At 59.7% G+C, this 23,528-nt stretch overlaps 6 protein-coding genes across 6 annotated transcripts; all 6 read left to right on the forward strand.

The window, feature by feature from the left end:
• Positions 1–1,926: 1,926 nt before the first annotated feature.
• LPMP_110320 (DNA repair and recombination helicase protein PIF2, putative) lies at positions 1,927–5,169 on the forward strand (the record flags this gene model as incomplete). Its single annotated transcript, XM_010698579.1, has 1 exon — positions 1,927–5,169. The coding sequence occupies one exon, from the start codon at positions 1,927–1,929 to the stop codon at positions 5,167–5,169; it is 3,243 nt and encodes a 1,080-aa protein (XP_010696881.1).
• Positions 5,170–7,506: 2,337 nt separating this feature from the next.
• LPMP_110330 (DNA repair and recombination helicase protein PIF2, putative) lies at positions 7,507–11,157 on the forward strand (the record flags this gene model as incomplete). The annotated part of the gene is made up of 1 exon (XM_010698580.1): positions 7,507–11,157. One exon carries the CDS (start codon positions 7,507–7,509, stop codon positions 11,155–11,157), a length of 3,651 nt encoding a protein of 1,216 aa, XP_010696882.1.
• Positions 11,158–13,316: 2,159 nt separating this feature from the next.
• On the forward strand, positions 13,317–14,783 carry LPMP_110340 (hypothetical protein; the record flags this gene model as incomplete). Its single annotated transcript, XM_010698581.1, has 1 exon — positions 13,317–14,783. One exon carries the CDS (start codon positions 13,317–13,319, stop codon positions 14,781–14,783), a length of 1,467 nt encoding a protein of 488 aa, XP_010696883.1.
• Positions 14,784–15,683: 900 nt separating this feature from the next.
• On the forward strand, positions 15,684–16,445 carry LPMP_110350 (14-3-3 protein, putative; the record flags this gene model as incomplete). Its single annotated transcript, XM_010698582.1, has 1 exon — positions 15,684–16,445. The coding sequence occupies one exon, from the start codon at positions 15,684–15,686 to the stop codon at positions 16,443–16,445; it is 762 nt and encodes a 253-aa protein (XP_010696884.1).
• A 1,859-nt stretch (positions 16,446–18,304) lies between these two features.
• Positions 18,305–19,507, forward strand: LPMP_110360 (hypothetical protein; the record flags this gene model as incomplete). Its single annotated transcript, XM_010698583.1, has 1 exon — positions 18,305–19,507. The coding sequence occupies one exon, from the start codon at positions 18,305–18,307 to the stop codon at positions 19,505–19,507; it is 1,203 nt and encodes a 400-aa protein (XP_010696885.1).
• A 1,400-nt stretch (positions 19,508–20,907) lies between these two features.
• Positions 20,908–22,758, forward strand: LPMP_110370 (hypothetical protein; the record flags this gene model as incomplete). Its single annotated transcript, XM_010698584.1, has 1 exon — positions 20,908–22,758. One exon carries the CDS (start codon positions 20,908–20,910, stop codon positions 22,756–22,758), a length of 1,851 nt encoding a protein of 616 aa, XP_010696886.1.
• Positions 22,759–23,528: the final 770 nt, after the last annotated feature.

Consider the following 23,528-nt stretch of genomic DNA (forward strand, 5'->3'; position numbering starts at 1 on the left):
ACGAGCAGACGCTGTATGAGGCAGCAGAACGCAGAGGAGCAAAGACCATCACGCGACAGCCGCGCAGAAGCCAGCGTGTCGCAGTCAACACGAGAAGCACGAAAGGCCGAAGAAGGCGGCAACAGAGTGCGGGTGTGGGTGAAAGAGGGCAGCGGTGCAGAAAGCGCACACGTGTACTTGACGCGATTTCACGTGCGGGTCGTCGCCATCGCGCTGCTGCATCGGCCCCCGCTCAAATTGACGATCCGCCGCTGCCGCTGCCCCCGCCCCCCCCCCCACTGGCCACCGCGTCCGCGTGCATGGTTGCAGCCTGTGGACTCGTGCTCCCCACCTGGTTGGTGATTCCGGAGGAATAGAAAGAGCGCGCGCGATACGCCATATCATAGAAGAAGCGACTACAACTGCAGAACACCACGACACGCACGCGACTTCTTTCCTAGAAAGCGTCACAGTATGGGATACCTGCAAGTTCTCCTCGCGTGCCATCGCCATCTCGCTGCTGCACCGGCTTGTCTTTATACTCGTTGTGCCGCTACGGCACCGGGGTATGAGTGCGGCGCTGCCATAGCAGCTGGCCGCTCTAGTGACGCTGCGCCGCTGTATGCGCCTCTTGACTCTCCTCCCCCCTCTCCCCCTCCCTCACCCTCCTCAGCGTCGTCAGCTGCGTCGGTGCGTGCTGCAGTGAAACGCACAAAACTGGTGAAGGTGAAGAAATGGGGCCAGGTGGGGTGGAGAGGCAGCGAAGGTGGAGACGCCGGTGATGGAAGCTGGAGAGGGTGGGGAAGCTTGTACTGGGCTAGGGGAGCGTACGTCGCTGTAGCGTCACCGGCGGTAGAGCCACTTAACTGCAGAAGACAACGGCAGCTCACGCAGTCCAGGGCCGCAGCAGTGCATGTAGCATGGCACGCAGCTGCACGGCGGTTGTGCCATTCGCACTCCAGAGAGCTCCCGAGTGGCGGCACCCTGTCCCCACGTTCAGAATGCCCGCCCGCACCGTCGACCAAAGCGCTGTCGCGCGAGTCTGGGGATTCGAAGGAGGAGCCCCCATCTCTCCTCGGCGAGCTGCTCCGCCGACTACAAGGGGTGACAGGCGTCTCAGCTGGTGACAGGTGCGCCATTGCAAATGACGGTAACTTGCCAATAACGATCAGCGCTGAGGGAGCAGCAGTAGCGCCAGCTGCAACGTCGTTGATGCCTCCCACTAGCTATGATTTGTCGAACACTCTGCCTGCGGGATGGTCGGCGACGGCGCTGGCTGGGCCTAGCGGGCGCTGTTGTCTACGCAGTGCGGTAGGGGCCCCGGAAGAGGCGTACGTGCCGCTCCTCTTCCGGCCCGACTTTCAGCGCGCCAACCCACATGCGCGCCGGCTCGCCGCCACTGCGATGACAACAGCGGAGACAGCCGCGACGGCGCCAACAATCACAATCGATACTTCTCCACGTGGCGCAACGTGGGGCGGCACACCCGCAGCACCGCGCTCTCCCCCATCAGTGATAACTGCGGGGGTTGCAAGGTCGGTTGATCCGCACGCGAGTGCCGCAGCATCGCCTGCGGTGGCATGCATTGACGACGCACTTCTTGAGGAGTTCGACATCGACAGCATCGCTGTCTTTGATGGAGGTGGCAAAGATGGAGAGGGGTGTGCGATCCCTAAGGAGGAGGAGCACCCGTGCGACAGCGACGGCTCGGCGGCAGCGGCATCACCAGCAGGCGAAGAAGGCGATTCGCAAGACGTCCCGGATGGCCCACCGTACAGGGTTGCTGGACAAGACGAGGAAGACGTGGACGATTTGATCGGCGGCAACACCTTGCCCGTCGCACCTGCCGCCTGTGCCGGCGATGCGGTGCAGACACTCGGTCAACGCTCTCATCGACTCATATTGGATCCAGTGGAGTGGCTGGCCCAGGCCCCGGATGCGCCGCTCATGGACGTGACACTGCTCGAGTCGAACACACACATAAAGGACCAGCTTGTTGAGGCGCTCGCGCCGCCAGCTGCGGCCGAGTATGCAGAATGGCTTCGCCAGCAAAGGTACGATGACAGCGTCAGCGACACAGAGACGGCAACGGCAGCGCTTATGGCATCGGAGCGGTGCATTGACCCTGGGGAAGACACAAGCTTGCAGGAGGCGCTGAATGCGGAGCTTTTCGCCGACGTCTCTCGAGCCATCCGCAAGCAGCAGTGGTACCGGCCGCATAGTAAGAAGGCGAAGCGTGGCAAGGCCGCCGTTGTCGTGCCTTCTAATCACGCTGAAACAAAGGGAGACCGTTTCACAGATGCAGCGCGCCTGTCAGAGGTGCCTCCCAGCCGCGAGGGCGTGGTGCCGACTCCTGCCGCCCACTCAGCACCTTCCCCGCCACCAGACGAAGGTCCAGATGGCGCCGTTGGCGGTGCGCTGCCGTCACCCCATCACAAAGCCTCCACTGTCTCATTCAGAGCACCGAGAGGGGATGGCGAGACTGCGCAGACGGTGGGGTCGGACGCACTCGTCTACAACATTTTTACGCGCCGCGTCGCCAAGGCTAGTTCGACGAGCATTCGCTCGCTGGCACTGATGGGTATCGGCGTCGACCAAACCACGCGAGAGCTCTGCGTGACCGACGGCGAGGCACTACGAAATCTAGCTGGTGCGCTGCGTGCCCACCATGTCTCCTGGCCGCAGCTCTGGTCGCGCGGTCCCCTTTATCGCCAGATAGAGCGTCTTCTGAGCGATGCGACGGTGGAGGACCCGGTGGAACGAGTGGCTGGCCTTCTGAAGCTGCAGTACAACCGATCTCATCTGCAGTGGCAAAAGCCTGGCCTTGTCGTATGCGGAGACGCCGCAGGGTCGGTGCAAGCGCCATCGGCGGCAGAGGCGACCACCGCACAGCCTAGTGTGGCGGAGAGTATCGATGAGAAGCTCCTGACCCTTCAGGACCTTAACATGGAGCAGCAAGCCGTTGTGCAGCTAGTCATGCAGGGGCATCACACCTACATCGGTGGCGGCGCTGGCACGGGCAAGTCAGTGCTGCTCCGTGTCATCAAGCAGCAACTTGTCTGTGAAGGCTTAGCTGTGGCTGTGACGGGGACAACTGGCATTGCCAGTTCTCAGATCGGCGGGTGCACGTTGCATCACTGTCTCGGCATCAGCCCCCTTGGCGAGTTCACGCGGCGCAAAGACTTGAGCAGCTACGACGTCATTATCATTGATGAAGTGTCGATGCTGTCACGGGAACTTTTCGAGTCACTGGAGGTGCACTTGCGCCGCGCCAACAACCTCAACCTCCCCTTCGGCGGTGTGCAGATGATATTGAGCGGCGACTTTCTGCAGCTCGGCGCCATCCACGCGCAGCCTCTTATCACGTCTCCTGTCTTCCGTCGCAACTTTATCCAGTTGAAGTTGCACACGCTGGTACGGCAGAACCGAGACCTGCGCTTTGCCGCTCAGCTGCAACAGCTGCGGCGTGGAATGGTGCCACTGGACCTGCGAAAATCGGTGCGGTTCATGTCACGAGACCAGGTGGTGGCAGAGCATCAGGCAGCAGCTGTGCTGCGTGCGCGCCAGCAGGCTCAGCTGCAGCAGGTCCTGTCAACCACAGCCACCGAGTCCACCGCAGACCCACACAGAGAGGCATGGGCGACTTCCGATGGCGCTGATGCGAGCCTTCGGACTCAGTCAGCATCGGCGACCACGCCAGTGACTCCATTTCCACAAGCTGGGCACCGCGACAGCGTGGCTGCGGTTGTGGACGGTGCTGTGAACCTCCTGCCGACAAATCGCGAGGTCGATGCGACAAACACTGAGCAGCTGGACAGACTGGAGGGGGAGCTCATCACGTACACGCCTCAGCTCCTGCCCCCTTCCCTCGTGGGCAGCTGGTCTCCGACCTACGTGCTCCGCATCTGTGCTCCACAGAAGCTGAACATGAAGACGTTCACACTGGAGATACAGCGGTACCTCACCGCGTTCTACACCCACGGCCAACGCGCGTCGTCACAGGTGTCGCGATGCCTGTCAGCGCGGCCGGCGAGTATCGAAAGAGGTACCGCAGCTTTCTCAAGCGCTGCAGCAGCGTCGGCAAACTTCAGTGACGGCTCGTGGCTTCTGGGCCCCAGCCTCAACGAGCGCAGCATCGTGTTATACCCCCTCTTCGTCGACGCCTTGGCCCTCCGGGTGCGCCTGCCGCTGACCATGGGCAAGGAAGAGGGGCAGCAGTTCTTGCTGTACCTCAGTGAGCTAGACCGCCACCTCGAAGTCATCGACAGCGGCGTACGGGTCCGTGACGTCCTCATGCACGCGGACGGGATGCACACAGAGCAGGATGAGTTCACTCTATTGCAGTACGCCCAACACACTCCTGTTTCCCGACCGCTGGGGCTGAAGATCGGCGCTCGTGTGATGCTCCGCACCAACCTTGCCCCAGGGCTCGTGAACGGAAGCCTGGGCACCGTCGTGGGCTTTCGCAAGCTGCAAATCAACCAGCTGCCGCGCTACATTGTTGGCAATGCTCAGCGGGAGGAGTCCATCCTGCGGTACGCCGACTACTTGCAGTACGAGCAAGGCTTTGACGTGCCACTGGTCCCCGTCTTGGACTTCAACGGGCGGCAGGAGGTCATCCCGCCGGTGACACATTTTGTTGGCGGGCGGTCGAATACGCACTTCTACAGCCTGGGGATTGTCGCCCTGCCGCTCTCCTTAGCCTACGCCTTCACAGTGCATAAGGTGCAGGGGCTCACCCTGGTGGGTCGCGTGCACCTCGAGCTGTCCCGCATGTGGCCATGCGAGCACCTGCTGTACGTGGCCATGAGTCGCGTGCGCAACCCGGAGCAGCTGTCCGTCTCCTCCTTTCACCCCAGCCTGGTGCGTACGGCGGCAGACTGCCTTCTTTTCGATGACAGTCTGCCGCCGGTGACGCAAGCGAGAATCGCACCGTACATGGTGGCGGCAACCTGGCGTCGCTCACGGGAGCGACGCAAGAAGGTGGTACTGATGAAGCAACTCGAGACCCACGTGAAAAAGCGCCAGCAGAAATTGAAGAGTGAGGCGAGCAAAGGCAACATCCGCGCAGAAATTCAGCTCCTGGAGGAGAAGATGCTGAAGCAGCGGGCAAGAGCGTCGGCAGCGCGCAGCAAGCACTATAACACCTCCAGTAAGCAAGGTGCTGTAGCCGACTCCCCGACAGTCTGATAAGCTCGAGGGCTGATGGGCTGACGCCGTCCCAGCGGACCATGGGCGACCCTGCGGTTCCTGAAGTACATCCGACTCTGATGCTTGCTGCTGGCCGAGACGTTGTGGGTGCCCGTTGATAGGTGGCTCGATGCTGCAGCCCATCCATCCTCCGTTGATTCGCACTGCGTTGTTTAATGAGAGAGAAAAACAAAAAAAGGGGGGGCCCCACACAAGAGGCAAAGCGCGCGTGTACGGTAGTGAGTCATGGAAAGACAAACATAAATGACGTTCTGTCGGCCCGTGCCTGCGTTTGTGTGGGGAGAAAGAGAGAGAGAGAGAGGGGGGTGAGTGGGAGACCCCACATGCACACACACACACACACGTTCTCCCTCGTCTGCCCACTGGCACACGCCTTGGCATGCGCAAGGAGAGGAACCACATAAAAGATACACGGAAGAGGTCAGTTTCTTTGCCCTTCTCGGTACCCCCTTCCCTCTCCTTCCCTCAGCACAACACCCGAGCCTTCTGCGCCATGTCAATACCCTCCCTATCTCGTTCTATCCCCCTCCCCATACTTCTCCGCTTTCTTTTCTCCTCTCTGCCTTCTCTCCATGCCCTCCCGCTCTTCCCCCACTCGCTCGGTCACGCATATCAACACGTGATTTCCACGCCACCCTCTCGCTTGTCGTGCGGTGCCATCACAGAGACCCGTAACGTGCAACCGACAGTAGAGGGAAAGGCAAGAGTTTTCTCCTCCTTTCGTTATTTCGCTCTGTGTGTGTGTGTGTGTGTGGTACTGGGAGGCCTTTACTTAGATGGACGGCTGTCCCCCTCCCTCCCAACCACTCACTCACTCATCCTCATCATCCCCCACTCCACTTCTGCCTCGCTTCTCGTCGTCTACAAACGTGTACGCGCATCATCCTCACGCAAACCGCAGCCGTGGCGGATAGAGAGAGAGCGCGCAGCAGCAGCAGCAGCAGCGATAAAGACCGGACGAACAGTGCGCGGACTGGATCGAAAGGAGTGCGAGCGAAAAAGAGAAAGGGAAGGCGAGTGAAACAGGAAACGGAAGCAGCGGTGATACGGCAACCGTCGCCAGGCCCACCCACCGGCGCACATTCTCCTCTCTTACCTCCCTAGAGACTTTTTCCTCTGTTTCATCACCATTTTTTTGCTTCTTTACTTCTACCTTGTCACCGCTTCCACCCCTCCTTTTCCGCTGCTGGGCTGCGCCACACGGCTGCATCAGCTCTCTCGTACGGGGCACTTGCACAAGTAGCGCGCAGCAGCATAGGGCGGAAGCCGAGCATCAAGGAATTCGTGGCGGCGGCGTTGTCTCTCCTCCTCTCTCACCCATTGTTTCCGCCCCTCAACGAGTTAGTGCGCCTGCCCACGTTTAGTTTTATTCTCTCCCCCTCCCCTCCCCCCTCAGTGTACGTTTTGGCTCTCCTTTTTTACCTTCTCGCCAGGCGCTATTTGTTTCTACACGCACATCTCCATAGAGCACATCGCCCTTTTTCTCTCTTCTCGGGCACCTCTGTACTTGTCTTCTTCGTATATATCGCCTTCTCTCTCTTTCTCTCTCTCCCTCCCTCCCCTCGCCAATACATCGCGGTCTGCCAGCCCTGACGCGACCTCCTCCCGGGGCCCCTCATCCTCCATGCAGTAGTTTGGATCCCTCACGCCCAGCCCTTCGTTTCCGTCCGTCGCACTGCACCACTCCGCTACATCTTCTCTCGCTTGTCACGCACTGGTTTTTTTTTTTGCTTCCTTCGACGGTGTGTGTGTGTGTCGCGCAATTCTCGATCTCCCGGGGCATACTTCTTGCCCCCTCCTCGTCGCACTCGCTCGCATACGCGCACGCATACCCCCCCTCCTCCCCTCACTCGACCCGGCGCGCCAAGCCCCCCCCCCCTCCCTCTGTTTCTGAACAGGCACCTCTGCTTTGTTTCGTTTACCCCGGCACTCCTTCATAGATCGCGTCTCCCGCCCCCCCCCCCCCCCACACTTCTCCCTCGACACCCGCACAAGCGCACGCGCGTGCCCAGCCGTCCGTCATTTTACGCTGCGTCCCCCATACGCGTGCCGCTTGTTGCTGTTGTTGCCCCCTCTCGTTTGATTGGTTTGACATTTCATTCTTCTCCCTCCTCCCCCTCCCCCCTTCGTCTGCCTCTCTACGTTACGCCCTCTCTTCCACGTGATAGGCGCTCAAGTGCCTCGCGACTTCTTCTTCTCTTACCGCCTTTTCTCTCCTGTGTTTACCGCTCCCCTCCCCCTACCCCTCACTGGCGTGTGCTGTGGCACAGCACGAAGCGACTCTTGCCCGCGCCGCTCTCGCACTCCTTCACATAAATGTTTCGCCACTTCTCGGCCTCCTCTGCCGCGCGGCAGACGGCTGTGCAGCTCGCCGTCCGTGCCAACCTCCGCACCAGTGCAACGCTGCTGCACTCAGCTGCCGCCTACACGCACGCATCTTCGATGATCCGCGGCTCTCCTGCCGTGGCCCTGTGCAATGCGTCGACGAATGGCCCGCTTACTGGTATGCGGTGGCAGTCCTCCTCCTCCCCCTCCTCGACGCCACCGAAGTCGCCGGGGGGTAAGAGGCGTCGACGGCCATCGGGTCGCAAGACACGCCGGTCCACCATCGTAGCCGAAGTCGCCGACGCAAGTACAGCCGTGGCGGTAAGCGATGTCGCCCGCGCAGAGGCAGACGCCAGTGTAGAGACAACAACGGCGGCCGTGGCGCAGCAGGTCTTTGTGAGCTCCGCCGAGCCAATGCCCATTGCGCCAGCACCTCGCTCAGAAACTAGGGCGCTGGACACGCCCGACGCTACCCCCCTTACGGCACAGGCTGCAAAGCTTGTGGAACCACCGACGTCTGCAAGCGTCGGCGCTGCTGTGGAGGGGTCGGTGAATGCTGTCGCCACGGCTGTACTTGCGTCCGCGCCATCTGTCGACGAAGCAACATCGGAAGAGGAACAGCCGCCTAGTAGCGTAGCAGCCGCGTCTGCCGGAGACACCGCGCCGGCTACGCTAGAGACGCTTGCAAAGCCGAAGAGGTCAGCTAGTCGCCCACGCAAAGACTGGGAAGCAGCTAAACCAGCGCCAGTGGCCGTGGCGCCAGCAAATCCTGACGCCGACTCGTTCCGCGGCAGCCTTGATGAGGAGTCCTTCTTCTCCTCACTCCTTCACTCAGCTGACGACGGCTTCAGCACGGCAGAGCCGCGCGAGTCGACCCTCGTGTACAATGCCCTCACCGGTCGCATGACGAGCGAGACGTCGGTGACAATGCAGTGCCTGCGCGAGCTCGGCTTTGGTGTCAACGACCAGCGCCAGGTGGTAATGCAGAATCCAGACGTGCTGAACGCGCTTGCCGAGCGAGTACGCGCCGAAACGGCGGCCCTGCCGACCAAGTGGCCCGTAACCCTTGCCCGCATCATTGGTGCGGTTATCACGAACAAGAGCATCAGCAACCCGGCAGAAGCCCTTCAGCAGATGATCCAGGTGAAGACGAACAGCGTCATGCGCAGTCGCCACACCTCCGTCGTGTCCGCGGCAAGCAGCAACGTCAATGACACAATGGCTGAGACGGCAGGGCAGCAGGCCGACATGAACGGCGGGCACGATCCGGATCAGGCGATTGAGCTCAACGACGAGCAGAAGCGCGTCATCGACATTGCCCTGCGCGGGCACCACTTGTACATCGGGGGCAGCGCTGGCACAGGCAAGACAGTGCTCCTGCGTGCTGTGGCACGTCGCCTGCAAGGCCACCGCCTCCGCGTCGCCACCACCGCCACCACGGGTGTAGCTGGGTGCCACATTGGTGGCTCGACCTTCCATCACGCCCTTGGCGTCACCTCTCGCGGCGAGTTCATGCGACGCAGTACCATTCTGGACTACGACGTCGTCATCATTGATGAGGTGTCCATGTTCCCGCAGAGCCTCTTTGAGGAGTTTGACCGCGTGCTACGCGAAGAGGCCGGCACGCCTGATTTGCCGTTCGGTGGTGTGCAGATCATCCTGTGCGGTGACTTCCTCCAGCTCGGCTGCATCAACGAAAACTCGCTCATCGGCTCATCACTTTTCCAGAAGAACTTCGTGAAAGTCCGCCTCGAGACGCAGGTACGGCAGACCGCCAACTCCAAGTTCGCGAATGACCTGCAGCTCATGCGTCTGGGCATCGTGCCAAGCGATCTCAAGACGACGGTGCAGTTATTGCCACCGGGTACCATGGTCGACTCCGCTGTGAATCTGCTGCCGACGAACAAGGAAGTGCACGCGGCCAACGAGCGGCAGCTGCAGGAGCTGCCAGGGGACCCGCTGACGCTCACACCAGAGACCGGCATCACCTCCCTCCAGTGCGAAACGACAGCGACGCTGCTGCTACGCACGACGCCAGATTTCAATGAGTCTGAGTTTGCCCGCCACACCCGCTCTCTGCTGCAGGCCACTCTTGACCTGCCCCGCGCCTCCCTCCTCTCACTCTATCGTGTGTACGAGGACGGTCACGTGATGCGCGTGATGCTGCCGCCCGGAGAGTCTGTCGCGTGGCGCGACGCGATGCGGGAGCGATTTCTCGAGATTGCCAGTCTGCTGAACGACCTGGAGCTTGGCGCTACGGTGACGGAGATTGTCCCGAACGGCGACGGCTTGCACACGCCGGAGACGGAAGAATACCTGCAGAGGGTTATGTCGAAGCACCCAATTGTGCAGCCGCTGACCCTCAAGAAGGGCTGCCGTGTCCTCCTGCGCTCGAACCTCTCGAGCAACCTTGTCAACGGCAGCATCGGCACCGTCGTGGACTTTGTGGAATGCAAGGAGGAGTCCTTTCCCGATTACATCAAGACTGAGGCTGTAAAGCGCTGCATCGACCGCTACCGCGTGTTCTGCTTCACCGAGTGCGGCATGCCGATACCAATGGTGCCTGTTGTGCAGTTCTATAGCGGTGAGAAGATCGCGGTGCCGCCGTGGGAGTTCTCTGTCGGCGGTGGCCCGAGCACACACTTCTACAGCCTCTCGAGTGTCGCCCTGCCGCTCTCCTTAGCCTACGCCTTCACAGTGCATAAGGTGCAGGGGCTCACCCTGGTGGGTCGCGTGCACCTCGAGCTGTCCCGCATGTGGCCATGCGAGCACCTGCTGTACGTGGCCATGAGTCGCGTGCGCAACCCGGAGCAGCTGTCCATGTCGAGCTTCACTGCGAATATGGTGGTGGCGAACGAAGCATGCGTGCACTTCGACAAGGCACTGCGTGGGGCACTGCAGCTCACAGTCGCTGACGTGGCCAAGTATCCCATCTCGGCGTGGAAGCGGTGCAACGACACCATCTACCACCTTCGTCGCCGTGGCGCCTCGCTGCGTCGCTTGTTGGAGGGGGTGACATCCATGAGCGGCAGCGTATCGCCGCTGATGGTGTCAGGGAGCAGCAGCCTGCAGGCGCATGACAGTCGTCTCCAGCGCACGGGGGATAGCTGCGCTTCCCGCAGTAGAAGTAACCGTGAGGACGACCCTGAGGCGCTCTTCGCTCATGCGATGACGAACATAAGCGACGGTAGTCGAGTAATGGTGCGCGTAGGCAGGCACGGTAACGGCAGTACTGACGTGGCGGACGAGGCTGGTATCGACGACGAGGCTTGCAACCTAGAGCACCTTAATGCAATTCAGCAGTCGGTCCTCGTGGCGCGTCGCATGCGCAAGCTGGTGCGACATGTAGAGCGGGTGGCGAAGCTCGCCGACGCGCGTCGTCACACCAAGAACAACACGAAGGCTAGCAAAGGGCCAGCGTCTCCGGAAGGCTCTGCTCACGGGGCCTCGGCTGCAGCGGCGGTTATGAATGGCAGCGGTGATACGTCGGGTAGGCGAGACAGGGTGGAGGCGGAGGCGATGGGTGGTGACGGGTCCTGCGGCGTTCAGCGTGCAGCCAGCGTCATGGCAGCCTCCGTAGCGGCCGCAGCAGCGGCGTCATCCACCGTCTCGGTCGTCATTGGCGAAGAACACACATTTTAGATCCTTCTCTGGGTGACGATGGTAACTTCTACAGGGAGGGAATGTGTAGTGGAGAGGGGAAGGTCAGTTGTCTCACGTGTCCTCCCCTTCCACCACATCCCTCATCTCTATGTATTTCTCTCCACTGAGGTATTCTTCGTGATACTGATTTTCTCCTCCTTCCCTTTCCCCTTACCCCCCTCCGCTCTCTCTCTCTAGCTCTCCGTACAGACTTGCCTTACATGTTGCTTAGGGGGTGCGAGCGTGCGTGCACGGTGGGCCTGAATGTACGGGGTATCTCTCTTGTCTCTCCTCCTCCTCCCCTCATTTCTCTTGACTCACTTCGATGAGCTGCTGGCGTCGGACTTCGCTGATTACGCGAACGTGTGCGTGTGTATATGTGTGTGTGTGCGTGTGTGGCATTTGCCTGTTACTCTCTTGTTTTCTCCTATCCTTCTTTCCCCCCCCCCCTCTCGCTCCATAGATGCACGTCCACACAGCGGCACCGACACACATTAAGCGCACGTCCTCGCGCGCAGATTTGCGTATTGATGGGTAACTTAGGCACGCACGTGCATGTATGTGTGTACGTGCGTGCCTAAGCACTGATAAGCTCACATAAATAACGTATACCAGTGAAGGTTACCCGTACTCTTTACTTGTGCGATAGTGTGCTTGAGCATGTCGCTGTTTACGAAGAGGGAGGCTGGAATAATTGTAGGGGTTTGCCTGCAGGCGAGTAAATCGAGCAGGAAACGCCCCCACCCCTCCCGCCTCTCTCTTCCACTAGCACAACTCCTGTTGTTTTTCTTTCTGGGTATGTTGGGGAAGAGAGGGGCAGGGCGAAGGTAGTGCGGCAGCGGGCAGTTAATTTTGCTCATGGCGCACTTCTCTTTTGCTCTTTCTATCCCTCACCCCCTTTCCTGTTTCTCTGCTCGCGTGTGCGTGAGTGTGTCTGTACTTCCTGGCGGCAATGCGATATTAGAGAAGTGCGGGTCCGATGAGGAGCATGACGCAGAAGCGGAGCGGGAGAAGGATGAGCCGCAATCACGCGTATAAGTGAGGCCGAGGCGAACCCAAATGCGTGACGGCGCACTGCTGCGCATTGCATGAATCTCTTGTCTCTGGCCTCTCCCTCCCTCTTACCTCTCTCTGTCTCTCTCGAGGTGTGTGTGTGTAGTGTAGTGTAGTGTGGGGCCTTTTGGCCTGCCCATCTCATAATCGACCCCCTTTTTTTCACATTTTGATTGCGTTTTTTTGTGTGTCACGTGTGTCTGTGCGAGTCATTTGCGTGTGGGGATTGGCTCTGCCCCATCACGTGGCCACTCATGTACACGTCTCCCCCCCTCTCCCCCCCCCTCCCTCTTTTCCTCTCTTTTCCCCTCTTTTCTTTGACAGCCTTAGCCGTGGGGCCTTTAGATGTATTTGAGGCGTTACGGCTCGGGCTCCTCGTCGTGCGTCGCTCGTCTCTCCCTCGTTCTTTGAAGAATGCCCCCACCCACGCATATCCACGTGTGGTGTGGTGGTGCGCCTTTTTTGTATGTCTCTCTCTCTCTCTCTCACGTCCCCCCCCCCTCCTTTCCTCCCGTTGTGGGGTTTTTCAAAGCGAAATGGCGGGGAAAATGAAGAGTGAAGCCAAAAATAGCGTAGGAGACCCCCCTCCCCCCTCTGTGAAGCGCGATGGCGAGTGGGGTGTATGCGTCGCTCGCATCGGCACGACAGTGTTTGCAGGGTACTGGCGCACAACGCTCACACTGCCGTTTACCAAAGGCAAGCCACCACCTTCCTCTCGGTCCTCGAGGGAAGCACATTGTTGTGACTTGGCTGGTGAAGCGTAGACGTGCATACGTGTGCGCTTACAAAATTCTAGCCAAACTTGTGTGGCTGCAGCGCACGCGCCCCTCCTATGCCCCCTTTTCTCCACTCTTTGAACTTCTTCGACCGCCTGGACATCCATGCGCACACGCACATACGCGCATGCACCGTATCATCATCTGCGCTGCAGCACGGGGGCAGTGGGTTGCTAGCAGCGTTGACGGCACCGTCACCGCTCTTTTCAGTCAGCGAAAGGTTCCTCTTCGATATCCACATCACAGGCATACACGCTTCGAGAAGAGCGAAAAAGAGAGTCGCCATACCCGCAGGCAGCAGCAGAGGTAGCGGGCACCACCACCACGGAGATGGTCTACAAGCACAAGCACAACAAGAAGGCGCGGAGCATCGCAGTGCGCAAGCTTCAAAAGGCAGCCGAAGTTGCTGCTGCTGCTGCTGCTGTTGCTGCTACACTCGTACCTGTTGGCGGAGATGGTGAAAGCGCCACTGCAGGGTACTGCGATGCCGGCCTCTCTTCAACACTGTCGACCGGCGGCATGGCTACCTCCTGTGCGCCTGTGACCATCAACTGCAAGTACGGCACTGCTGCTGCTGCTGAGTCACTCACAGACGCAAACATGGGAGCAGCAGACGCAGAAGAAATGTTCCAGGAAAAGCAGAGCAAGACACGGCAGCAGCAGCAGCAGCCAGGAACTTCTGGCGACCGGTCCTGTTCGGACATGTCAGGCCTCCTGTACTCTGCCCCACCCACTCCGGCCGACTGGGCCCGCTTGAGTGTAGCGAGCGGTGCTGCTAGGCTTCCATCGGTGCTGGCGGCCACCCACCTGCCATGCATCCCCGGCATCACTCCCTGCAGTCCTCGATCGGGGGCGGATGGGGGCGGCGAGGGTCAATATGTCGCCTACCTTCTCTCGGAACAGCTGAGTAACGGCACAACGATGCCAATGACCATGTGGGGAGTCTACTCCCTACGCGATGGAGACTGTCTGCAGGTAGTGCACTGGCATCACAGCCCTGTCGCACAGGAGTCACCTCTCACGAACGTCGGCCTGCACCCGCCTCCTACTTCCTCCAATGCGCAACAGACGAGAGAGCTCATCATGCGTGTCGATGCCGCCGGTTTGTGCTTCATGCTTGCACCCTCCTCGCTGGTTTCCATGGATGGAAGTGGCGCAGCCGGATGCATGACGCTGAACTCGGTCTGCTCAGACCCCGACACCGCCGACGATGCTGCTGCTGAGTCAGCGGACGTCTACTGGCTTATCCCCTCCGTAATGAAGGAGAGCTTTTTTGCTCTTCTCCAGGCCCGAGAGTGGCTGCGCACGGCACCGCTTCGCCACCCAGTCTCCGAAGCATGCACCCGCAGCCTTGAATGCCAAGGCTGGTTTGTTCAGCCCCACCCAACGCGGTGGGCGAGTGCGGCTTCATCTGTAGAGGCAACTGTGACCGTGGCGCGTGAGCAGCACAAGTCTTCATCGCCGGCAACCGCCACACTGCCGCTGCCAAAGCGAAAAACGAAGAAGGCAAGGCGGAAACGTCGACAACCGTCGCCACGCGCACAGCCGCGGCAGTGCAAGGAGAGCACCGCGAGCACCACCTCGGCGACTAATGGCACAGCCCCGACGTCGCCGTTTCAGTACCTTATTCCGTACGTGGCGGCCGTGCAGCAACCTCAGAAAGGCCTCAGGGGTGTACCCGAGTCCCACTTGCCGTCGGCAGCAGTGCCAGCAGCCACTGCCACACCGGTGGTTCTCCTCATCGGTAATCGCATCGCCTCATACCCGGCTGGCGAGGTGTGTGGCCCAAGGATGTGACGAGAGTAGCCGCAGTGCTCGTGACGTATTCCCCCACCTTTTTTCTTTCCACCCTCTGGTGATTGTCGAGACTCGGCAATGAGGGAATGAATGAGAAGCAGATCGATGTTCAGAGTGCCGCGCTTCTATGGACACCGTCTGTGGGGGGTAATGAGTGCTTCTTTGGTCTCCTCTGCCCCCGCTCACCTCCAATTTCTCCAACAGGGTTTCCGCCGTTCTGCTCGTTCGGTTCATCTGCTACAGACTGCAGCATCACTGCAAGAGGTCTCCCCAATGGGAAGAAAATGCTCGTAGGGTGGAAACGGCGCGGTTTCTTGTCCACACACACACACACATCACCATGTCTCCTCTGTACGCCTGTGTAGATGGGTGGGTGACGCGGCTGCAGATGAGTCACTCAGGAGTAGTTAGCGCAGCAGGCACACGCTATCATGCGGCAGTCGATCTAGGGCATCACTCGCAGTTGCGCTCAATATCAAGAAGTCCCTTGAAACGTTTGCTCACTTCATTCTCTCCTTCTATGCACCTCTCGACCTCCGTATGACTCATGCGAACCAGCTATCAACTGTTCACCTTTCTCTTCCCCTCCCCTTTCTGCCTCGGCTCATCCACCTCTTCTCACACTCTTTCATACATCGATGCGCACGTACGTGCTTTGCCGAAGAATGCGCAACACCGCCTCTTCACTTTTTCCTTCGTCTCTCTCCCTCCATCGCCACCAAAGTCATCTTTCCCCCCACCCACTCACCCCCCACCACCCCCAATCAACACCCGCAGCCCTTCTAGCGATCAACTCGAGGGCCGTCAAAGCGTTCATACAGTGCGTCTGCCGGCTTCTGTGCACGAGTTTCCCGTCTTAGGAAAGCGCCGACGTTCCTCCTTCCCCCAACCCAATCAGCCATGACTACACTCTTTAAGATCCCAGAGAAGCGTGAAGAGCTCGTCTACACGGCTAAGATCGCCGAGCAGTGTGAGCGCCATGATGAGATTCTTTTCTGCATGAAGCGCGTTGTCAAGATGAACCCGAGACTGTCCAGCGAGGAGCGTAACCTACTCTCAGCCGCCTACAAGTACATTATCAGCGCCCGCCGCGCTTGCTGGCGCAGCATGAGCTCGATGGCGCACAAGGAGGACGCCCACAAGGGCAAGACGGCGAGCCTCTTCAGCGGCTTCCAGCAGCAAGTAGAGAAGGAGCTCGCAGAGATTTGCTCAGACATTCTGGAGCTGCTGGACAAGTACCTCATCCCGGCCGCTGACAGCGACGAGAGCAGGGTGTACTACTATAAGCTCAAAGGTGACTACCACCGCTACTTTGCTGAAGTGGAGTCTGGCTCGGATACCCAGAAGAACTTTGCCCTGGAGGCGTACAAGAAGGCGTCCGAGTACACGGCCTCGCTGAAGCCGACCTCTCCGATCCGCCTCGGCCTCGCCCTTAACTTCTCCGTCTTCTACTACGAGATTCTGCGCAGCCCCGACAAGGGCTGCCAGCTCGCTCGTCAGGCCTTTGAGGAGGCCCTGGGCGATCCAGAGGTGCTGGATGAAGAGCAGCACAAGGAGTCGGCGCTGATCATGCAGCTGCTGCGCGACAACCTCGCGCTCTGGACCGAGGACTCTCGCCCAGATGGCCCGGATGACGGGACAGCCATGGAGGAACTCGAGTAGCTAAAGAACAAACTGGCATGCACAGACACGCGCGCGCGCCTGCAAAGTAGGTGATGACGACGCTGTGGTGCAAAGCAGCGGCAGCGATGCAGAGGGAGAAAGAAGGGGGGTTGCTGGCGGTGGTGCGGTGGAGAAGACGGACGTAAAGCACACACACATACCTCTTGCGCACGTCCCAGATCGCGCTCAACGCATGTGGCAAAGTCGAGGTGTCTGCATGCATGCCACGCTGTGGTGAGCTCGTATTCATCTCTTTCCTTGGTGTCTGCGGGCCCCTCTTCCCCCTTACTGCCTCTCTCGTGAAGACGGTGGGGAAGGGGGGAAGGGGGGGGGGGGCAGAGGGGCGCGCAGTGGCGGTAGTGAACTCACGTTTTGTTCTTGCTTTCATGTTTCGTTGTTTTTTTTTCCGCGCGCTCTTCATGTATGTACGGCCCAATGACATCCACGTGCGTGTGTGTGTGTGTAGGCGTGTGCGTGTAGGCGTGCGCGTGTAGGCGTGTGTACGAGCATCTTACCTCCTCCCATTCCCCTGTGCTTCTCGTCGCCTCCTCCTTCTCCTCTATTGTACACTTGTTCCGTTCTTTTTGGTTTTCGCTCGCGCCCACCCCCCACCCACCCCCCGCATCTTCAGTGGTGGGGTGCGAGAGAAGATATCGTGTAGGTGTGTGTGTGTGTGATGCGTACAGGTGTGGCGTGAGCGCGGGTGAGAGGAGTGGGGTGATTTGGAGGGGTTGGTGGGGAGAGCACCGTTCGGCATGGCTTTGTTTTCCGAGTTCTCGTTTGACCTTCTCGTTGTAGTGTACGTTCTCTCTTATTATTATGCCTCCATTCTGATAGCCCATGTTGAGATATCGTACGATGCGTGCTGCGTGTGTGTGTGTGTGTGTGTGTACCTGAGTGATGTCGGCATTGACCACCCGCATTGGATCCGTTTGAGACGTGAGACGACACTTGTGAAATGAAATAAAGAAAAAGGCGCAGAGCGAGAGAAGAGCAGAAGCTGAAAAGCATTAGAAAACAAGCAAGACAGCTGACAACGATGGTGGTGGGATGGACGGCACAGCGAGACGGTCGGCGGCGCAGGGGGGGGGGGACAAGCAGCGGGAAAAGGAGGCAAGGAAAGGCGGTGTGCCGTCTCGCTGGGCTCTTCCGTGGGCGCCTTTCCTCCCCCCTCTCGCCCCTGCCATGCAGAGTGCACGTCGTGCCTTTCTGTTTTCCTCTCTTTCTGGTATCACGCAAAACATTGTCGGGCGGGCACAACTCCCCCTGCCCAAGGGCGAAAACTAAAAGCGAAACACCCGCCCCCTCCCCCTTTCTCCCTGGAGACGCCGATACGTTCGTGCATGCGACGACGGGTCTGGGTAGAGGACCCATTCACGTTGTCTCTCCACTGGATGGGTGGAGGATGTGGTGTACCAGCCAAGCCGTGACAAGGGGCCCCTCTCCTCCGCCCATCCTCGTCCCCTCAGAGAAGCACCACATCACCAGCGTGCGTGTTCACGGCTTCTCACGTGAACTAAACAGAACTGACTCAAGCACAGCATCGTGTATGGCCAGCGCACGTGTGCGTGTGTCGGCCCAGATGTTCTCGCTTCTCTTTTGGTGTGATCGACGTTCCCCCCCCCCCGCTCTCGCTCTCGTTACTAGAGCTCGAATTTCATCACACGCACGGCGCAGCGCACCCCTACTGAACTTACTCACTCGCCAGGCGTTAATCAGCAACCCCTCCAAGAAAATTACGGCGAGACGCCCGCCGTTCCCCCTTCCCACGTCATGAAAATTTTCCCTCTCTGGAGCAATCGACTGCAGTTAAAGGGCCCTTGATTTGTGGGACTGGGAGCGCCACCGCAGCCAACGAGATGGTGGCGCTGCCTGCATTCAAGTTCGTCTTCCTGGCCATCCGGCAGGTGTCGCGTCCTGTTGCAAAGAAGATCGTCTCACGCGCGACCACGAAGCAGGCCCTGACGTACGGCGTGTGCATTGGACTGGGCCGTATCTCACTCGGTCTCTCCGGCGTTATATCGGAGTGGACGCGGGCGGAGGAGCAGAAGCAAAAGGAGGCGCGGCGCCGGTTAGAGGAGGACAACGCCAAAGCAGCGCAGGCTGTCAATGCGAATGCCGCAACGAACGTAGCGGGGGCAACCATGGACATGATGGGCAAGGCATCGACGACAGCAAGAGGCAGCGAGGCAATCGCCACTGCGGGATCGAGTCGCGGCACCACATCCGCAGTGAGCTCCTCAGCGAAGGCGCAGGCGACTGGAGCCGCAGAGACACACGCGGCAGCTACGGCAAAGTCAGCTGCGACGCCGGCAACCGTCATACCTCGGTCGCGATCGCTGCTGCAGAGCATCGTCTACGGCCCGCAGCCAAAGGGCGGGGTGGTGGACACGTACGACAGCACCATATTTCTCGATGCCTCGCGCACCGTCGGCGAGGCAGCCCGCGTCTTTATCCGCTACCCGTCTCGCAGTGCGTGGGATGTGTTCCGTAAGACATTTTTGGCCCCCTTCCCTGAAGAGCGACTAGTTGCGGCTGGCGCCGACCTCCTCATTGAACTGGTGGCGTACACGGTGCTGTGCACATTGCTTGTCGTCGAGCTTTACCAGCAGTCCCGCATATCGGCAGCCAAAGAGGCTCATATGCAGGCCCGCCTTGGGGCAATCGAATCGAAGGTGAATGAGCTGGTGGAGTACAGCAATAGCACAACCCTCTTCCCACCCGTGCGCGAGTTGCCCCCAGTGCGAGAACTGCGCGTGACAGGGCGCCTCAATGCCCTCTGGGGCGCCGTCGCAGGCGGTGCCAGCTTTGTTGGTAGTGCTCTAAGCGGAAATAGCGACGGCAGCGACAAGGGCGGCGAAAGCCTCGTAGCTCAAGAGCGTGGGCGACTGGCACAGAGTGGCAAGGCTGTCGTTCCGCAGCGCAAGAATGGCTCCAACGTGGTGTATGCCCCGCCGAGGGACCCAACAGTGAAGGTGAGCAAGCACGATGAGACAATTCTCCTGCAAGAGGAGCTGGATCAACTCATGCGCAATGTCACCCAAGCGGAGAAGCGGGTGTAGAAGGAGAGGGCCATTGGGTGGGAAGCCCAGCCTGGGTGGTCTTGCATCGCGCACCCATCGTGTAAGGAAAGGGGGTGGGATGTAACGGGGGGGAGGGAAGGCACACAGCGTTGATGCGGCGCTCAAGTGACCACACGCAGGGACGAAAAGTAACTCCCACTCCACTTCTCTCTTGTGTGCTTGCTACGCCTATCACGCTGAGTAACGGTGGTCGTTCAGTCACCCCTGTGCTCTTTTCCCCGCGGTGCTCCTTCCTCACGCGCAGGTGCATCTCCTCTGATCGAGTACCCTGTGCGCTCCAACAATGTTGTTCTTTCCGAAGGGAAGGGGTGGGGAAATATGCAGCCCCGCATGCGTCTTTGTGTCCAAAATGACTGCAACAGCCCCACCCCACCCCCTCTTCCCCCTTTCCGTCTTGTGTTGAGTTCGTCCTGTGGTTGTTGGGTTTTGGTGTGGAAGGGAGAGGGGAGGACTGTGACTGTGCGTTGCTGACGTCCCTGGCCTCTCCTCTGGTCTGCCTTTAACCGCCATCCTCATGCCAGACTCTACTGTCCTTCTTCTCTCACTCTCCCTTCTCGTATACAACTCTGCTGCACTGGAGTGGCGTTCTCGGTGTGTATGCAAGTGCCTGTATGTCTGAGCGCTTTGCTCTCTCTCTCTCTGCTCCACCCCCCCCCCCTCTCTCACGTGCGCAGACACACAGCGAGGGAAGAGGGGAGGGGCACAGAGAAGGAGGGAGTCGGTGGTGCACGTCACAAGGCTGGGAAAGACTCTGCACGAGAGAGATGGTGAGCCGGCGCTCTTTCACGGGCGCACGCGTACTTCACACAAACGTTCACTCCACATTTTTTGCAAAGGCACACTCAGCAGATGACATACGGCTGGGCGCAACCCTCGCATGAAGCGTGGAAGACGCGGAAGAGAGGATCTACGAGAAAAGATGTCGCCGCAGGTAAGAGGAAAGCTGCTGTGCGTCGGTGGCACCTCGTGACGTTGACAAGGCACCCCTACTACGCCGCTTATGCGTGCGGTTGTGTCCACAATGCGCAAGAGAGGCAAAGAGGATCACCAGGCAGGGAGGAGGAACTACACCTTGGCGCTACCCCTTCCTCGCGCCGCGCCATCCGTACTTCTCAACTGTCTCCCTCCCTCCCCCTCTCTACCATATGCCCACGCACTCAGCTTCCTCTTCGACTACAATCATAGAGGTCAACTCTGCCATGGCGGAATCAGGCCCATCAGCTCCATCCAGAGATGTGGCGCTGCCAGAACCGTCATTGCCCCTCTCAGCCGGCAGGGAGACGCTGTCGTCGCACCCGCAGTCGCAGCAGAGCGCTGCCGCCGCCACCGCTGCTGCGACACTCACACCGGAAGAGAAGCTCCACACACTTGAAGCCAAGATGGACAAGTGGAAGGACGCGGTCACCACCCAGCTCAATGACGCGGCCTGCAAAAATAAAAGGCTCCGCGAAGAGCTCCGCCTTCTCCGAGAGGAGAAGGAGAGCGCGCTGAACGAGCTACGGGTGCAGCTGACGGAAGAGTTCCACGAGCGCACCGCGATGCAGCAGGACGAGCTGGCGACGCTGAAGCAGCAAACCGCCGCGCTACGGGAGGAGAAGAAAATGATGGCCGCCACGCACGAGGAGGAGCTACAGACAACACGAATGAAGCTGCGCGAGATGATCCAGCTAGAGTTGAAGACGGAGTACAAGCGTAGAGAGGAGCATTGGGAGAAGGAGAAGACGCAGCTGCAGGCGCGCATGTCAGCCAAGGAGACGGAGCGCGCGCAGGCGGAGCACGAGTGTGATGTGCTGAAGCTGCGACTGAACAGACTCGGGACCCAATATGATGAACTCGCAACGCTATTTCAGCCAGAAAGTGGCGTCACATCGCTGACGCATGGGCTAGAGGCGGGCGACTACAAGGCAAGTGGAACGGGGCCCGAAAACGCGCCACTTACTCCTGCTGGTGCCCCTGGAGCCGGCTCAGCGACCCTCAGCACCAACGGCAGCAGCGCTGTGCGTCAGCAGGCGGCTGTGGCGGCGACACACGCGAAGCAGCTTGAGAGCATCAAGGCGGAGCTGCAGAGCAAAGAACAACACGCACAGTTTCTGCTAGACCGGGCCAAGCAGGAGCGCGAGGCGGAGAAGACGCAACTCCTGAGGGAACAGCAACTGCGGGAGGAGGAACTCAAAGTAGCGCACACACTGCTGAAGCAGGTGCAGATGGAGAACAGCCGATACATGGAGCGTATCTTGCATGCTCAGACAGAACGGCAGGCGCTGGAGCAGCGCTACGCAGCAAAGGTGTCCGCCCTCAGCCAGGAACTAGCGGAGCGCATTCGCGCCGCGGATGAAACGCAAATAGTAAATAAGCACCTGCAAGAGCAACTTCGCACCTCCCAGCAGCAAGTCGCCACGTTGGAGGAGGAGTCGACGATGCGCGAGGAAGCGTTTCATGCGCTGATGTTCTCGGAAGACAACAAGCAAGCCGCGATGGACTTGCAGCGGGCCGTGCAAGCTGCCCGGGACGAGGCGGAGGAGTGGAAGATGCAGTACTACGCCAGCGTCACCGGCTCACACTCTCCCACAGCGACAGCAGCAGCAGCATCGCAACCGGGTCCCTCCCTGCCGAAATCGGCAGGAGCTGATGACGCACACGGATCTGCCGCTGTCAGTGCCTCCGCAGAAGCGTTTGCTCGTACACCTCAGGCGTGGCATGACCAACTCGCCGCCAGGGAAGCGAATTTGAATTCGCAGGAGGCGCAGCTGGCGCGCAAGGCAGCCCTTCTGGCGGCCGCAGAGGCGAAGCTGAACAAGATGCGCAGCTCGATGGCTAATCAGGCTTCTCTGCTACTACAACAAAGTAAGAGTAGTGGTCGCGATGGCGGTAGCAGTGATGTTGGTGATCCTCACGGACGTCGTGGGGACAGTGACAGTCGCGTATTCATCGGAGGCGATGACAGGGGCAGTCTGATGGACGACGATAAAGACCGCGACCTCTCCGACGTGCCGCCGCTCATCTTCACGGCGGCGTCACTTCTGCCATCTGCCCTGCATGGCTCACTACGCCTGCTAGAGGCACAGCGGCGGCGTCTGCACCTCCCAGGCAAGTGTGATCTGTACGCCTGCTGCTTCTCTGGTGGCGTCACCACCGGTGCCCCTCGGCGTCTCCGTCGCAATGCGCTTCTGATCACAGTGATGGTGTTCATGTTGCTTCTCATGCTCGCCAGTTTGAGTGCTATTGTGTAGCAGTTGCATCAGCATTAATGGCAGTGGCTGTAGTTGGACCTCACTCACGTTACCCTTGCATCCTGTGCACAGGACCACGCAACGACGAAGTACATTTTCGCGGCTGCGGACCTTTACAGTTGTTTTCATCCCTCCCAATCGATCCCATTCCCTCTGCCAACGTCGCCTCTCTCCCCACCCCACCCCACCCCACCCGAGCGGTTTGCTGCAAGAACTGAGGTACGAGGAGGTGTGGAGTATGGTAGGAAGACACCGTGCACTCCGTAGTCACGGAGAGTCGCGTAGAGAGGGTGCCGAGGTTTCTCTTTCTGTTCCCCTGTCCTCGAGTTAGCCCTGCGGTTGTTGCAAGTGGGGGGAGGAGGGAGAGAGGGGCATCGTGTATAGTTGTGTTGTCCGCTGTTTTTCTGGAATGCAGCCCACCTCAGCCCCCCCCAACCCGCCTCTGCTCCTCATTCCGCTTTCCCCTCGCGTGGGAGGGAAACTGTTTGAGCCTGATTTATGCTGGACGATCGTAGTCGTGATACCGTCTTGCTCGAATTTGCCCCTCCCACCACCACCACCACCACGCCCCTCCCCCTGCCAACTGCCCAGCGCTGCAGCGATGGCCTCAGATGTATGCCACAGTAGGAGAGAGGGCAGCGAGGTAGACGCGCTGCTGCGCACACACGCCGTTGGAGGGAGGAGGGAGACGCGGGGGGGGGGGGTGTCGAGCGCGGGCAGAAGAAAAGGCGGCAGAATGTATCACCTGCTGGCACATTTGCTCTTCATAA

Source organism: Leishmania panamensis (assembly GCF_000755165.1).
Source record: "Leishmania panamensis strain MHOM/PA/94/PSC-1 chromosome 11 sequence".
Taxonomy (NCBI): Eukaryota; Euglenozoa; class Kinetoplastea; order Trypanosomatida; family Trypanosomatidae; genus Leishmania; species Leishmania panamensis.